Consider the following 15,976-nt stretch of genomic DNA (forward strand, 5'->3'; position numbering starts at 1 on the left):
GCACATGCTCCCAGTCTGCCTGGGAGTGCCCAGCCAGGGTGCTCCCAGTCAATCCTGACTCTGCTCTGAGCAGCGTCAGGATTGGCCGCAGGGCAGGCTAGGAGCCTGTGCCTACACTGCAAGACTAAGGAGCGGTGGCGCGGGAGAAGCAGAGGTAAAAAAAATGTTTTACGTTTATTAAAAGTTACCACCCGCCGCCCCACCCCCTTTAACCCTGGCCAGCTGCGACTGGCACTGGACACTGCAGGACATCACAGAGGGACAGGGGAAGCACTGAACAGGGTGGGGCAGAACTGAGCAGTAGAGAAGAGGAGGAGGAGGAAGAGGAGGAGGGCAGCGTGTAGACTGGGCAAGAACTCGCCGTACTGAGCTGCTGATCTAACAGTTAGAGAGCGGTTATAAACTCTAGGTGGGTGGGAACTGGACATCATTTTATACAAGTGGCAAAGTGAACCTCAATATTTTAAAAGGACTATGAGTGGACCAGTGTTTTAAGGAAGCAGGGGGAATAGTATGAAACCAGCAGTGATATAATAATGCTTCTACTTCAGGATTTAGTTGGCACCACTGGCTTGACAGTGGAGAGTAGACTTCATCCCACAACTGGCAGGGCACATCTTTCAGGACCTACCTGTGTAGAAAGCGCTGATCGTCACAGGAGCTGCCATTAGCTGGTCACAAGCTACCTTGCGGATAACATTCAGTGGGCTGGAGCCTGGGAACACCCTCTCGATGGCGCGCAGCCAGAAGAAGTTGAAGTTGGCGTGAAAGCAGAACCCGACCAGTCCCACCTTGGCAGTCTGCCGGAAGTCGATGACCTCCTCTGGGCCCTTGCTGAGCTTCTGCTGTACCACATCAGCTGAGGCAAAGAGGGAGCCATAAATGGCCACGTTAGTAAGCCATGGATGCCTCTTGGTGAAGTGCACTAGTGCAAGCATGGCAGCTGCAAAATGAATCCTAGTGTTTGATAGCTAAATGGCTGAGGGAAAGCGGATTTCAAAACTGCCAGTGTTTCCTTCTTACTTTAAACTGTAAACTTCAGACAAAAGTACATTTCGAGGAGGAAAGAGGTAGATTATGTGCTCTTTGCAAACTCATGCACTGAAGGACTCTTGCACCTATGCAGTAGGTGGTTTGTGATGCTCTACACATCCAGAAAATAAAAAGGAAGAAATGGGTATTCAATACATTGGTTATTGTCAATGTACATCAAAGTCCCTTGGACGCAGCAGTGCACAATAAAAAGGTGTGCTGCATTTGGCTGCCCTAAAGTGCAAGATGAAGGGAATGAAGATGCTTCTGTAGTGTAGAATTATTAAATTAGTTGCTTCCAGGCACTGCGCCTACCTGGCGGGGTGGAGAGAATAACACAAAGACTAAGCATGCCTAGAAGCAATTTAGACCAAAAAGTTACAGGACATATTCCAAAGTCCACGTTTGGTCCCAGACACTTGGCCCAGAGAGAAAAAGAGGTGTGCTCCCGGATATGGCTCTCCTTCAGAGTGGAGTGTAGAGTGATGAATGTCAGGAAAGATAAAATGCGGAGCTAGGCTGGTGGAAGAGTCATCAACTATCAAGCCAGGAGACGTCAAGTGTGTCTTCTCCGTTTAAACAGATGCTACGGTCCTTTGTCAGTTTGCACTCATTCCTTTATTTGCAAAAATTATGAGTACTTGAAAGCAGAAGGAACCAAGTATAAAGTACTGTTAAAAAAAAAAAAAAGTGGACATTGACATGTACAGTGATTTATCCTGAGTCACATGTTGGAGACAAAGGCGATTACTCCACGATTACCCTTCAAGCTTGAAGAGTGTGGAGTTAGTGGTTAGCAACAAATCGATGGAACTTTTGTTGGACCAATTTGGGGGGGGGGGGAAAAACACAATAGCCTCAAAATGCTTCCGGGTGGGCACACAGATACAGTAGATGCAACGGTGTGACAGTGGTAAGGACAAGGTGATATGTACGGTGACCGGTAATAAAATACTCCTAAGAGACGGAGAGCTCTGCTTATGTCTTCAGGCACTGAGAATCCAACTGTAGATTACTTGCAAAAATGGCTGATGGGCAGTGTACTTGTCTTGTTTAAGGATGGTCTCCCGTCGAAGCAGATCAGTGCTTCATCTCTAAACAAAAAACAAAAAACGGTAAGTACTGACAGTTGAATCCTTAGACGTTAGGCAAGTACTACACATTGACACAAAGTCTGTTTTTACACGTAGGCATTGCATCAACACTTCAGACCTCCATGGACAATAAACATTTACATCAATATAAGCAGTGCATTAATCTTTTCTTCGCCTGTTTCGTACTCAATAAAAATTATGACAACTAGGGTCAGTAAAGTGCTGTCCAATTCATTTAAACCATATAAATAATTTACTTATACAGAATGTTTCAAATAATACATTCAGAAAAGCAGGATGCGCAAATGGGATAGTGGCAAAGTCTTTGTGCAGTGCAGGAAGAGAGCTAGCTCAATAAAGGTTATCCAATACAAATGTAATTTCTTCGTCAAGAGATTTAGCTACGGTCCATTTGCTGACATTCATCTAATGACCGGGCAATGACAAGAATTCTTTCTCAACCTGATGTTGGTAGTACAAGAGCTGGTTATAAAAGCGTTGTTGTTTCGACCCCTAGATAAACATGTGCAATTCAGAAAATTCAACCAGGGTCTTCCTCAGGACAACAAAAGACGTGCAAGACATCCAAACCTCATAACCGCAAAACCTGAAAGGGAACGCTCACATGATTCCTTGTTGTTCATCTGTCATGACCGTAAATATGGGCTTTCACAAGAAAAACCCAAGATAATCCTTGTCAGTGCATCCCAAAAGAATTAAAAGATTGCGTAGGGATGTTTATGTGTTTTATATGATTTATATGGTTTGCCCTGAGGGAATTCAAGTGCTTTGAACTATTTATCGGTGGTACCCAACCATTTGACTTCTGTGGACACCTACTTTATAAATTACTGGAGCCCGGGGACCCACACTGAATAATTATTGGAATTGGGGGACCCCCCCACTGAGTCATTACTGGAAGCCGGGGACCCAGGCCTAAACATTGTCGATGATTTTGAATTGCAAAACAATATACAAAAACTACAGAAAGAAGCATTCCATCAAATACAGACAAACGATAACACATTTTATTTAATTTGCAAACAAATAAAATACAAAAATATAAATTTTAATTGGAAGGTTTTCTACACATCGTCCCATACTATATTCATTTTGATGCACTTGCACTGCTCCCATGAATCAATCTGAGGATACTAATGAAATATTTAGCCTCTAATTCCAAATTCCTGACATTTACACTAAGTTTTAACGTGTTCAATTGTACATTTAGCCACCTTATTTAGATACACTTTTATTAATCTGTTTTTTATTAGTTACTTTTCTAAGCAGTCATGCACCCCCTGAGATGGTTTTGCGGACCCCAAGGGGTCCCTGGACCACATCTTGGGAACCAGTGAAGTAGGTGATACAGGTCCTCCCCGCCCAGTGATGAGCTAAATTACTGTAGTGCGGACCTGTCCCCAAATCTGATCGGCCTCTGCAGTTCCATGGTGTGCTCCGTTGTTAACTCTTTCCCCTCGTTTTTTCATAAATCTTTTTATTTCGATTTTGTTAAAGTTTTTAACCGTTTACACAGTATAACATTTAAGTATAATCGGGGACAATAAGACGTAACATTTCCAGTAGATACACGTTTCAGAAATATATATATATATATATATATATATATATATATATATATATATATATATTCATTATACACTCTCGTCTAGAACGACTACAGCTTACATTGTGTGCAATTTGTAAGGAGGCCCAACTGTGACAGTCGTTTCTCCTGTTGTATCTAGGTTTAAAGCATACTCTAGCGGAGACAGCTATCCAGTGCCAATAGTTCTATGACAAACAACCATGCCGGTCAGGGCAGTTGCAGTATATCTAAAGGATGTGTCTGTTTTATGATGTGCGCTTCGGCATAACTTGGGATAGCAAGTGGTAACAACAGTGGGCATAACAAACATAACCAGAGCCTATTAGCCAAATCTCACCCATATTTCAACTCCCTGCCACCAACCCAATGCATCCACTCAATCTCTCTAGGGACAAGGATATGCAGTAATTCAGACTTCTAATGCTGTACAATTCCCCACAACAAGGTCACAGACCGCCCCCACTAGCCAACAAATAATGCATAATGCACCTCTAGGTCTCCAGAATACCGTCAGGTACACCCTGTAGCATCTCAAACTCAGTGAGATAGCCTTGGCTAGTATTTTATAATCTGTGTTGAGCATGGCCAGCGGTCTGTAAAAGCCCAACAGAGTTGGATTTCGGCCAGGTTTAGGAAGAGAAATTAGCAGCGCCTCCACCTGAGAAGCGGAGAGCGCAGCTACAGAGTGCCTTCTCATACACTTTTACGAACTGAGGGGGCAATCAAGTGAGCATAGATTTTGTAAAATTCAGTTGGGAGGCCATCTAGGCCCGGGGCCTTACCAGTGGCTAGGGTACGTATGCTCTCCTGCAATTTGGTCAGTGTTAGGGGTTCCTCTAATTCCATTCGTTGAGCATCCGTGAGGCGAGGTAAAGGAAGTGAAGTAAGAAATGCATCATATTCCTCGGGGCTCACCGATACCATAGACTGATACAAGTGTGTGTAGTATTGTGTAAGCTCATCATGTATTTCTCGTTGGGTATGCAGCAAGTTACCCGCCACAGTGCATAATGATACTATTGGGGTGGCAGCTCTCTCTTGTCGTATCAGCCATGCCAGTAATCGCCCTGACCGGTGCGCCGCAGCATGCGTGCGAGCTGAGTGTGCGGTGTAATTAAGGCATCGTGGACGCTCCAACAGGGATTTTCATTCTCTGGTACTATCCGCTAGGGTGTGTCGCCCCTTCAGGTCACATAGGGCATGTGCTTCTTAACCCAATAGAGTTTCCTCTATTCACATCAAACTGGCCTCAATTGTCTTACACGTTCCATTGCACACAATGGCCCCGCAGAGTCAACTTAAGTGCGTCCCATTCCAGGTGCCTCGATGAGGCCGCCTGGGCGTTGTTGTCTAAGTATGCTGCGACAGCCCTACCAAGAGACTCGCAAAAGGGAGGGTCCTCCAGCACCTCCAGCCGTAATCTCCAAGTGGGTATAGCCGGAACCAGAATGTCCTCTACCAGCTGCATGTATTGTAGATTGGGGTCGGAGTGTGTACGGCCCAAGTAGTCGGTGTGCAATATGATGGGTATTAGGTTTTCAGTGCAGAGGATTCTGTCTAGCCGCACATAGCGGTTGTGTCAGGTGGAATAGTAGGAGTATACACAATCCTGACTGTGGTGATGGCACCAAACATCTGCCAGGTGCCAATGCTGAAGCCAGTTACACAGCGATGTTGCAGCATATATTGCAGGCGCCGTGGGAAGGCGCAGAAAAAGGGCGGTCCAGGCCCGGGTCAATGACGCTATTAAAGTCTCCCCCCGGAAGCCATGGGATATCACTTCAACGGGATAGGACGCCGGACAGTTTGTGTAAAAAGGACGCTTGTTCTGTATTTGGTGCATATATTGATCCTAAAATTAGGGCTCGGCCATTTAAATGGCTGCGTACAAATAAATAACGGCCGTCAGCGTCTATTACCTGCTCCTCGGCCAGAAAGGGAGTACCTGGTTTAATCCACATGAGAGCTCCTCTAGCAAAAGGGGAGAAGTGCGTTACAAATAGCTGACCGCGCCAGTGTCTCTGTAGCCTAGTGGCCTCTGACATGGTGATGTTTGTTTCCTGTAAAAATCCAATGTGTATGGAATGTCTTTTGAGGTCTGAGTAAATAGCTTATCTGCGCGCTAGTGTATGTATACCTCTCACATTCCATGCAAGTACGTTAGTCGGTGCCATTTGTGTACGGCAGGAGAGCAGTTGCAAAATCAGGGAAAGAGCAGTCATCAGGGTGCTTCATGGATGGTGAGCGAGCTGCAGGGTGAAGGCGTCGATAGAAGCTCCATTTAACAACAAACCAATGCAACAAGGCACAAACAGATGTCGCTAAAACGGTTAGCGCAGATACCGTAAGGGTAGAAAGACAAACTACTCCCGCCCAAACTTCCAAACTTATTAACGCAGCACCAACTGCAACGATGACTGGCTGCGTGGGTCCTCTCTCCTTGCAACTCTGCATGGATCCTGAAACACAGTTGGTGGTCTTGAATGGTCCCCTTGGCCTTCTCTACCAGCTGTCCAACTTTAGAGGTGGTGAGTCTTTGCCCCTTCTTGCAGGAAGGTACCCCTGTGCACTGTGACTCTTTCAGCTACCAAGGCTTGTTGGCTCGTCTTCCAATGGATCTTCAGGCTCCGTGTAGCACCGGCCTCCAGCACTCTTCTCTGCAATACGTAGGCTCCTGCCTGCTGCTCCAGCGACATGGGACTCCTTTCCAGGTGTGTTGAGTGGGCCTCACTGCGACTCCTGTGCCTGCTGCCTGTCAGTTGCCTGTGGGGGCTGCATCCTCGACTTCTGGCTCTCCTTACTGCTAAGGGTCACCTGGGATTTCCCTCCTTGGGTTGAGGCCCCTCGGGCCCTTCCTGGTCCCTAGCAGTTCTGCTACTCTTCATCTGCGACTCTTGCCTTTTCCACACCACTGACAGACTGCAACTCTTCTTCTGACGTGGGACATCGACTGCATCACTTTTGGAACTCTTCCTCTGCTCCTGTGCTGCATAGCAGACTCCTTGTTTTCACCGTCGACCTGGTCCTCCATCTCCAGAAGGGTGGGAAGTGGCTCCTGCCCCAACCGGACACTCCGCCTGGAACTGGACGTGGTCCCCTTCATTTGCAGGTCCTTTTCTGTCTGGATCCATCTTCTGTTTCTTGCAATCTTGCACAGTCCTTTCACAAAGTTTCTGTGTGTTTGGGAAAAAACAGGTGCTTACCCCTTCTCTCCTGGTCACTGGGGGGCACTCTGGTAATTTACCTTTTGGGGTTCCTTGTTCCTCCAGCTCCCCTCTACAGACTCCACTTGCTTGGTTGGTGGTCTGATCTTCGCATTCCATTTTTTTAGTATATGGTTTGGTCTCTCCCTAGGGTCTTTATTGCTTACTGTTATTTCAGTGTTTTCTATTGCTTTCTATGCCCATTCCTGGTTACTAATGAGTATATAATAGTGTGTCATCGAAATAAAGTACCTTTATTTTTGTAATTGCATGAGCTTGGCATGTCTCCTAGATAAGCCTTGGCTGCTCATCCACAGCTACCTCTATAGAGCCTGGCTTCCTAGATACGGACTACACCTCACTAATAGGGGATACCTGGACCTGGTATGGGGTGATAACACTATAGGTACTCACCACACAACAGGTCAGCTTCCTACAGGGCCCTTCATCTGTGATGAGGTGACCAGGTCACTAGAGTGGTTGTACACTACCACAGTGGGGCTCAATGAAACCGGTAGCCCCTTTATGTTCACATTGCTTAAGAATATTGCTGCCCCAGTGTCTTTTAGGTAATCAAATTTTGCAGTGATTTTAGATTGGCACAACTCCAGAGTACCCCAACGGGGGTTTTGGGGGGGGGGCACAGAGCTCCACCGCTTAAGCATTCGTTCCATGCATCTAGTGTGTTATTAGAACTAGTGGAAAAGTCTGAGCTGGGTACCCAGGTGGTACCCGGGGCTGATTTGTTCTTTGCTTTCTGGTCATTGCCATGACCCACCCCTGCATTTTTACTGAGCGCGTGATGCGATCGGATGTCTGCCAGGTGTACCAAATGAGGTCAGGTGTGGTTTTCACCCCACTCACAGCACGTCCGCTAGGTGAGCCCTGGATGGTATCAGACGTCCCTATTGTGAATGATTTGGGCTGGTCAATGTGACTGAAACAGCGTAATGCCAATTTTTTGGGGCATTATGAAGGTATGCAGTGCTGGATAAGACGTAAGCCGCACTGGTCTAAAACCAGCCGCTTCCATGCCTGCCCCCGGTGCACCTGGCCACCCAGGGCCTTGCCCGCGGCAGACCACGCAGCAGAAGCTTCCCCACTTCTTATATCTTCTTGTGGCAGCGCTGCTTCACCTTCCCTGGACCTTGACCCTATCTTGAGCTGCCAAGGAAAGGGCACAAGCCCTTGGTTCCTCAGGGCAAGTCCTTTGGTGCGAAAATCAGTGTGCAAGTCCTTACCCTCTTGAATATGTAGGGATATAAATGAAGAGACCAAGGGAAGCCTGGTTTCCCCACTTCTTAAGTTCCTCAAGGCTTCTTGTGGTAGCACTGCCTCACCTTCTCTGACTGCAGGAAAAGGGCACAAGTATGTTGTGTAAACATGGAAATAATCATGTGTAGATCACTCTTTGGTCGCTTGGGCAGGACTTGCAATATTATTTAATGTACTTTAATGTGCAAGCTGGTAATAAATTCCTAATCAAGTCTGATCTGATCAGGCTGGAGCGGGGGGGGGGGGGTTGTTCGGAGCAGGACAATATGTCACCCTCACCAACAGCAGAAGCAACGGACTCCTTAAAACAAGGCCTTTAGTATTTGGTAGTCCTGCTGTCCTGTTTCTTCACCTTGCTGCCGCTGCCGTGCACACGCCACACACCAACGGAACTGACCTATTGACAGAGTCAGTGTCAGAGAGTGGAGCTGAGAATCGTGGAGTGTCATAGAGAGGAGTATTGTAGAATGGAGTGCCGTGGATTTGAGTGAGTGTCATGATTGGAGCAGAGTCATGTAAAGCAGAGTGGATTGATGTAGAGTGGCACAGGACAGAGATGTGTAGCGTGGAGGGGCACAGGCTGGAAAACGGAGGCATAGAGTGCTATGGCACAGAGTGGAGTAGATTGTCATGGGGGGGGGTAGAGTGTTGTAGCATGGAGTGAGGTAAAGTGCCATAGAATGAAGTTTTGACGATTGGAGTAGTGCCGTAGAGTAGAGTAGAATGGCATAGGGTAAAATGGCATAGAATGGGGAGGCACTGAGTGGAGAGGCAAAGTAGAAGGTTATAGAGGGCCATAGAGTAGACTGTTGTAGAGTAGAGGGTCATGGAGTGGCACAGAATGGTGTGGAGTAGATTGTTGTGGAGTAGAGTGGTATGTTGTAAAGAGTGCCATAGAGTGGAGTAGAGTGTCAATGTGGAGTGATGTAGAGTGGAGGGGGAGTAGAGAGGTGTAGCACAGAGTGGAATAAAATGGCACAGAGTGGAGTGAAGTGGAGAGCCGTGGAGTGAAGTGCCACAGATTGGAGTGGTGTGACGTAGCATGGAGGAAAGTCGCACAGTGTGTTGTAGACTGGAATGGCATAGAGTGTCTTAGACTAGTCAGAGTAGACTGTCACAGAGAGGAGTGGGGTGTTGTAGAGAGTGAGAGTGCCATAGTGTGTCAGTGTTGTAGAGTGTCGCGGAGGGGAATAGTGTTGTGGGGTAGAGTGTCAGAGTGGAGAGGCATAAAATGGAGGGGCACAGAGTGGAGGGGCATTTAATTTGCACAGACGTACAGTTTTACTGAAAGGGCACAAATGGTAATGTGTGAGAAAGGTATCAGCAAGTGCACTGATTTATTATGTGAGTATTAAAATGTTTGTTTTCAGCACACTTCAGAATTACAAAAAACATGCTTCATTTGTGCTTTCTTAATTATGAAATATTGTGAAATATCTGCACAGTTCATTTACAGCTATTCAAATGTTGTTGTGTACTAAAAAAATAATAATAAAAAATAATAATAATCCTACAACCTTTCGTCTAACATGGGTACTCAGCAGGAAAGCCACAAATGCTCTCATTTTGAAGTCAGAGAAAGAAAAGTAAACACCAAGCTCCCTCTGAAGACAGAGCCCAACATTTGACTTCTGTCTTTGAATGCACAGCAACTGTGACAAGATAACAACAAAATATATAGGCCTGTTCACAGAAAGCGAGCACTTGTGGACACTTTTGTGGAAGAATGTGGCTATGCATCTACGGGATGGACTAACTCAATCTGGACAGCCTAAAATAAATAAAGGCAGCAAACAGAAAGCAAGCAAATGTGACTTACAAAGCCAATGATGAGCAATGTGTTAAAGGCATTCCCAGGGAGGCTTTCCGAATGTCTCCCATACGTCTTTACAAACCTAGGCTTCAACCTAATAAAAATCTACATAATCCTTATATTTACACTTTTTGTCTTTATGCAGCTCAGTCCATACAAACAATACAGTGGCCTCCTGTGGGCTCTACCTTAAATAAAAATGCAAAAGTCTAAAAATCAGTGTGATGACCCAGCTGGACATGAGGTCAAGTCTTTCCTTGTGACCTACAACGGAGTTAAAATACCTAACTCCCAGAAGCCTATGCCCAAGATGACACTCTGATAGACCGGCTTGGAGGTAATGGGTACTCTCTCTGTGTAAGGATCGGAGTAATTTTGCTTGGTATACCTGAACCTACTAACATAATAAAAAAAAACTGGGTAATGATTAAGTCACATGGGATGTTATATTTAAAGGACATCAGAGGGCTCCAAGTCAATTTTCCAAATAGACATTAAGATAGGTAAAGTCTTCCACTTGCTCTAATGCAGGGATTACCAAGGTGCCAATTGCTCCAACAATCGCTGTTGCCACAGGTCATGGTCCGAATTATTGGTAATGTAATTCTGTTACACGTTCAAAGACTGCTGCTGTCCAACAAATGCTCAATCGCATATTTACAGGTCAACACCATAGGCGAACGCCACAAGTTCATACTTTATACTTTCCCGAAGCTGGGGGAAATTTGGGTGCCAGCTTAAAAAGGGATTCAAGGATACTTACATAAATGTTCAAAAGGGAGTGGGTCAAAAGGTATGCCCTACCCCAGACTTAATGAGCATATTACTATGGTGTCCAGTATGAAAAAGTCTTGATCAGGTAAGAGGGTGCAAATTACAGTGTGCAGAGGAACGACAAAGGGCATGGCGTGCTGTTTTAGGGGTGTGGAACTCCTATAGGCCAACGCCCAGGACATACTGGGGTCAAAGACAACAAGTTTTCATGTTTATTTTGTCCTTGGGACAAGCAGGGACAACCCCTGCTGCACAAACCCTTTAGCTGGAAGTTTACAGAGAAGGGAACTGTCTGTAGTGGAAGTAATATTTGTGTCCATATGTTAATGCTGCTCGAACTTGTGTTTATGATTCACTAATGTAAAGCCTGGATTATTAGGGTGAGCAATCTAAATACATCTTGTAAGGTCACACTGCATTACTGACAGTTGTTCCAGTAAAAGAAAAAAAATGGTGTACACCTTTAAAACGTTTAACAATACGAGGCTGCATATAATGCTCTCAGAATGTGCTCTGCTTATATACAAATGATCGCAAAAGCTTGTAAGCAAGATTGAGGATTCTTTGCTTTCAAAGTAAAATGTTCACAAAAAAATGCAAATAGGAAAAAAACGTTTTGCTAACATGCTAGTATTTCCAAAAATATTCACTACGGAAAATCAGTGTAACCATCTTTCACAAGATTATGGGAAACATGAATATAAATAAGCACTGGCAAAGCCAACCATGGTGGTCAGTCTTTTGGTTTGGTCAATGCATGTCTTGTTTGACGTGGCTTTTGTAACACTTTATTGTTGTGGGAGCTGCCAGGCCCTCACCATTGTACCACACATAAAAGCAAAAAAAACAATGGTCTCAAAAAGCACACATTGCCACAGTAGTTCCTGGCACTGAACAAAACTACTTTGTGTGCCAATATGCTCCTTGTGGAATAACAGAATGCTATCACTCACAGTAAAGCCAGCGGAGAGATGGATAGAGAGAGAAACAGAATTTTAATACAAAACAAAATGTCTTTGTTAATGCCAGACCTAATTGGGGGCTCAGTTCTTAAAGAAAGTCACACAAGTGCACCCATGGTATATGTCTTTGCATTAATGACCTTCATGAATTCACAAGAATGTACAGAAGTAGACCAGGAAATCGTACTCCTAGAACATATTTGCGAACTATATTTTAGCATGAGCAGATATGCATTTGTAGATTTGCTCATGTAAAAATCGATTGAGCGTTTACAAGTTCACTTTCCCTCCAACCACTTTTCTGCGAATCCTGGAAAAACTTCTACTTCTGCCCTTGTCAGGAGTAAATATCCAACCTTTGTCAGTATGGGAAAAGATTAACGAAGTGCTGGTGAAAATCCTTAAAACATGCATTTTAGTAGGTTTTCAGACTCAAAGGCATTCCAGCCCTGGAACTACTGCTTACTGTTTCCTCCAGCCCCAATATGTAGATCTGAGGAACAGTGGCAAAATAAGGAAATTGCTATAGCAGGGCTTGAAATTGCTAGCATTCAAGCCCTACGCTATTATTAACCCAGGCTTAATCAGAGAGGCTATTATCAGGGCTCTTACATAATGAGATTGCTGCCATAATTTGTCGCCGCACTACATGGCACCAAAGGGACAAGTAGAATTATGAAGCAACCTGTTCCATGGACAAGTAGATATTTTATTAAAATTTCACACTCCTGTGTTTTAGCCTATAAAGGTGACCTATCAATAATGTTAAATCCTTTGAAATCCACAAATACACAATGCAGCAGCTCCACCAAGTGATGTGCTTGTCACACCCACGACACTGAATGCCTTTGCACTGTGCATTGTGGTGGACCAGATGCAGAAGCACATCTTCATGAAGGGCAGGATGTTTTCACACACTAACTTGGCAAGAGAACATAACAGTGCAAGGATTATGTAGTCAGAAGGATCAGTGTGTCTAAATGTATGGGATCAGGTAGGGAAGCTGAGGGATAGGGCAGTGGCGAATAACATTTTGCCCATTTCCAATCACCTTTAATTTGTGGCCAGTACCTGAACTCAGTTGATGATGGAGAAGATTTGCAGAAGATCGCGCAATATTGAGATCTGGAAGTCCAGACTAGAGCTCGGATTACCTGGTTTCACAGTCAATTAATTAAATTTGCAGGCCGCAAATCCTCCCAAGCTCTGCGTTACAGCTCCTTTCAAACTCACAACAGAGCAATAAAATTGTGTAGCTAGTGGGATTCGATTTACCATTTCAAAAGCTAAAAATCACACCATAAATCTACCGCCCAACTACTCACTAACTGATATGATGCTTTTATTTCAAAATGAAATAGTCCAAAATATAATAACAGAGCTCAACACTTGAACGAGGGTACATCCGGTTTGTGAGATGGCTATAGCTGTCTCATGGCCATACCTAACTAAGCACTGGCAATGCCAACAGGGCTGGCATAGATACAGAAGTTCAAATTCACAGTTTATTCCCTTAGCACTCTTTGTGTGCGACTTTACTTTTCTTAATACAGTGCTTTAAAAGTTCCTATGTAAGTTTTTCTGTTCTGGTCTGCAACTGATCACCGAGCTAGGCGACATTACGATGGTGATTAGAAATATTTTAACAGGTGGTGTAAGTGGATAAAGTCTTCAGATAAAGTGGCTTTCGATGAACTTGCAAAATTACAATGCAAATCTTATACCCCTAGGGGCTGGCAAAGTGAGTAATCGACACTATCCTTGCCTACAAAGGTACGTTGTGAGTTTTCATGTAACAAGAGACATTTCTGCAGGCTTTAAAACATGAAGTAACAATCCACCCTTAAGTGCCTATGGGTTTTTACATATCATTTTGTAATAAATAAATTAGACTAACCCCCTTTGTTGTGACTTTTCATAACAAACAATTTACATCCATGACATTAGAAATTATTTTTTCCACTGATCTAGTCAGAATGATATAATTTTGTCATTGGGTTCTTGCTCTAACCAACTCAGACCTTTTGAGCATAAGCTTTCCCACAAGGCAGATATGAGATTTGTCATAGTAAAATTACAAATGTATTAAAAATTAAAGGTGGTAAAACAATATAAATTCCTCTCTATGAGGCCTAATAAAGACTATCAGTGTGAATCTTCCATACCCACAATCTGTTGGAGTGGGTGACCAACAACAATACTCTTACCTACTACATGGATTTCATGTATCAAAATACCTGCTTACAGGCTTTAGCGACATGTAATATCAATCAAACCTAAAAGACTATTACCTTTAGCACATGATTTTCACAATAGTCTTGGTCATGGCTTTTTAAAATAAACTATGAAACCTGGCATAACCGTCCCATCGAACCAATACGGACTATAAGCTTTGCCACTGGTTTAACACTGTAATCAACACTGCAGATAAGATGGAAGCCATAATGCATACAGCTATAAACAAACCGATAATTATAGTTGGCAAAGGAATACACAACCACTCTCAAAATAGCCTAACAGGGGTTCACACAATAAAAAAAAAACTCTACCACCAGGGTTTGTCAGAGAGGCTGACTCACATAAAATCCCTTGCCTACTATGGTAATCTGTGAGGCTTTATGTAGCAAAATATTTGTCTACAGCCTGTAACACAGTTTGATAATCTGCTATTAAAGGTCTGTTGGCATTAACAAATGCTTTTCACTAGAAACAAGCCAGGCTAATGGCCTTTGTCATACCCCTTTATAATAAACAGATCAGACCAATGGTGTCAGACAGAATCTTCCCACAGTGAACCAATCCGGCCTAATGACTATCATTGGTCTGTAACCAGGCCTGCTGTACTGAGAGTATGCTTTCCCATAGGGCAACCATCGGGCCTACGTTCATAAAATAATAAATGTATACCAAATACAGTTGAAAAAATGGAAAAAAAGCTCTTAAACATCCTAAAAAGGATAATCATAGTTGAAATCTTCTATGTTCACGATCTGTCTGAGGGGGTAGCCAAAATGCTTGCTTGCTACAGTAATCTGAGAGCCATGTAACAATACGCCTCACTGCAAGCTATAAAACAGAGCATTAACACCCTTTAATACCTACTAACTTTAACATACGCCTTTCACAAGAAATATGCCTAGCCTGTTTTATTGTAACTTTAGAAACTAAACACATCAGGCCTATGCCCTTGTGCATTGGCTTACCACCATAATCAACTGGGTCCCTTTGTATTGATCATAAGCTTTTCAACACGGCAAAAGTCGTAATACAGGCACTACTGTTCAAAGGAAGCATACAACTAATGCCCAATCAAATGATGTCATCAGGGTAAAAAAAAAAAAACCAACGTGAAGGCGGAGCGAAAGCCCATCTCGCGGTACTACTTCTGAAAGATATTTTTCTGTTGCTCTTTAAGGTCAGGTGATAGGTGTTCTGTCAGGCCAGACCTAAAGGTGTCGTTGTTTGGTTGCTATGGCGCTGCAAGTCTGCTAACTTGAAGTGGCTGCTGAAGCAAAGCCACCAACCCTGGCATGCGAAGACAACTGTTAACAGGATCTGTCAAAGATGCCATTCAAGCGTGTGACTGCGAGGCGGCCCGCACACACCTGGTACCGCGTGTAGCCGCTAGTCCAAGACCCCGGGCTGCACTCTCAATGGACCCTCATGAGGGCTGCTGCGGGCCAATGGAAGATGCAGGAACCAGCAAGTGCATGCCAGAAGACCCTCACGACAGCGCTGATGCACGTAGAGAATAAATGGCAGTTACATCACAAATATTACAGGATATTTGCTTAAATAAAACCTACCCGCTACCACTTGCTCTCAATGCTTAGAAACGTTTAGCTAGTATTTTAGAAGGCATTTTCTGTGGTTAATTATGGCTGCTCACATTCCAAGGTACCGATTGTCATGTTTTTCAAGGTTCGGCCTGGTTAGTGTTGCAAGGCACGACGCACCCTGCATTCTGAGGCACGGTCTGCCTCATGTTTTGGGGTACGGCCTCCGTCGAATTCCGAACGGCACCCCGAGTCGTGTTCCAAGGGCACGACTAGCCTCGCGTTTTGAGGTACGCCCACCGGGCCTGCAAATGTCTCCCGGGTACGGCCTCACCTGCGGTCACCCGGCCGTGTGAACAAGACACACAAGATCCTAGATCTAGACAGACAAGATCCTAGTGCTGTAATACATTCTTCTGTAACACTGGGACCACTCAT

The 15,976-nt window shown here is 44.4% G+C and overlaps 1 protein-coding gene across 1 annotated transcript in view; it reads right to left on the minus strand.

The window, feature by feature from the left end:
• MPV17L (MPV17 mitochondrial inner membrane protein like) overlaps positions 1-15,976 on the minus strand; it is a 125,139-nt gene that overhangs the window by 85,609 nt on the left and 23,554 nt on the right. The window contains exon 2 of the mRNA XM_069200599.1: positions 632-2,126. Within this exon, the coding sequence (XP_069056700.1) occupies positions 632-938 (307 nt within the window). The 5' untranslated portion in view covers positions 939-2,126. The remainder of the gene's footprint in view (positions 1-631; positions 2,127-15,976) is intronic.

This window comes from Pleurodeles waltl, chromosome 7 (assembly GCF_031143425.1).
Source record: "Pleurodeles waltl isolate 20211129_DDA chromosome 7, aPleWal1.hap1.20221129, whole genome shotgun sequence".
Lineage (NCBI taxonomy): Eukaryota > Metazoa > Chordata > Amphibia > Caudata > Salamandridae > Pleurodeles > Pleurodeles waltl.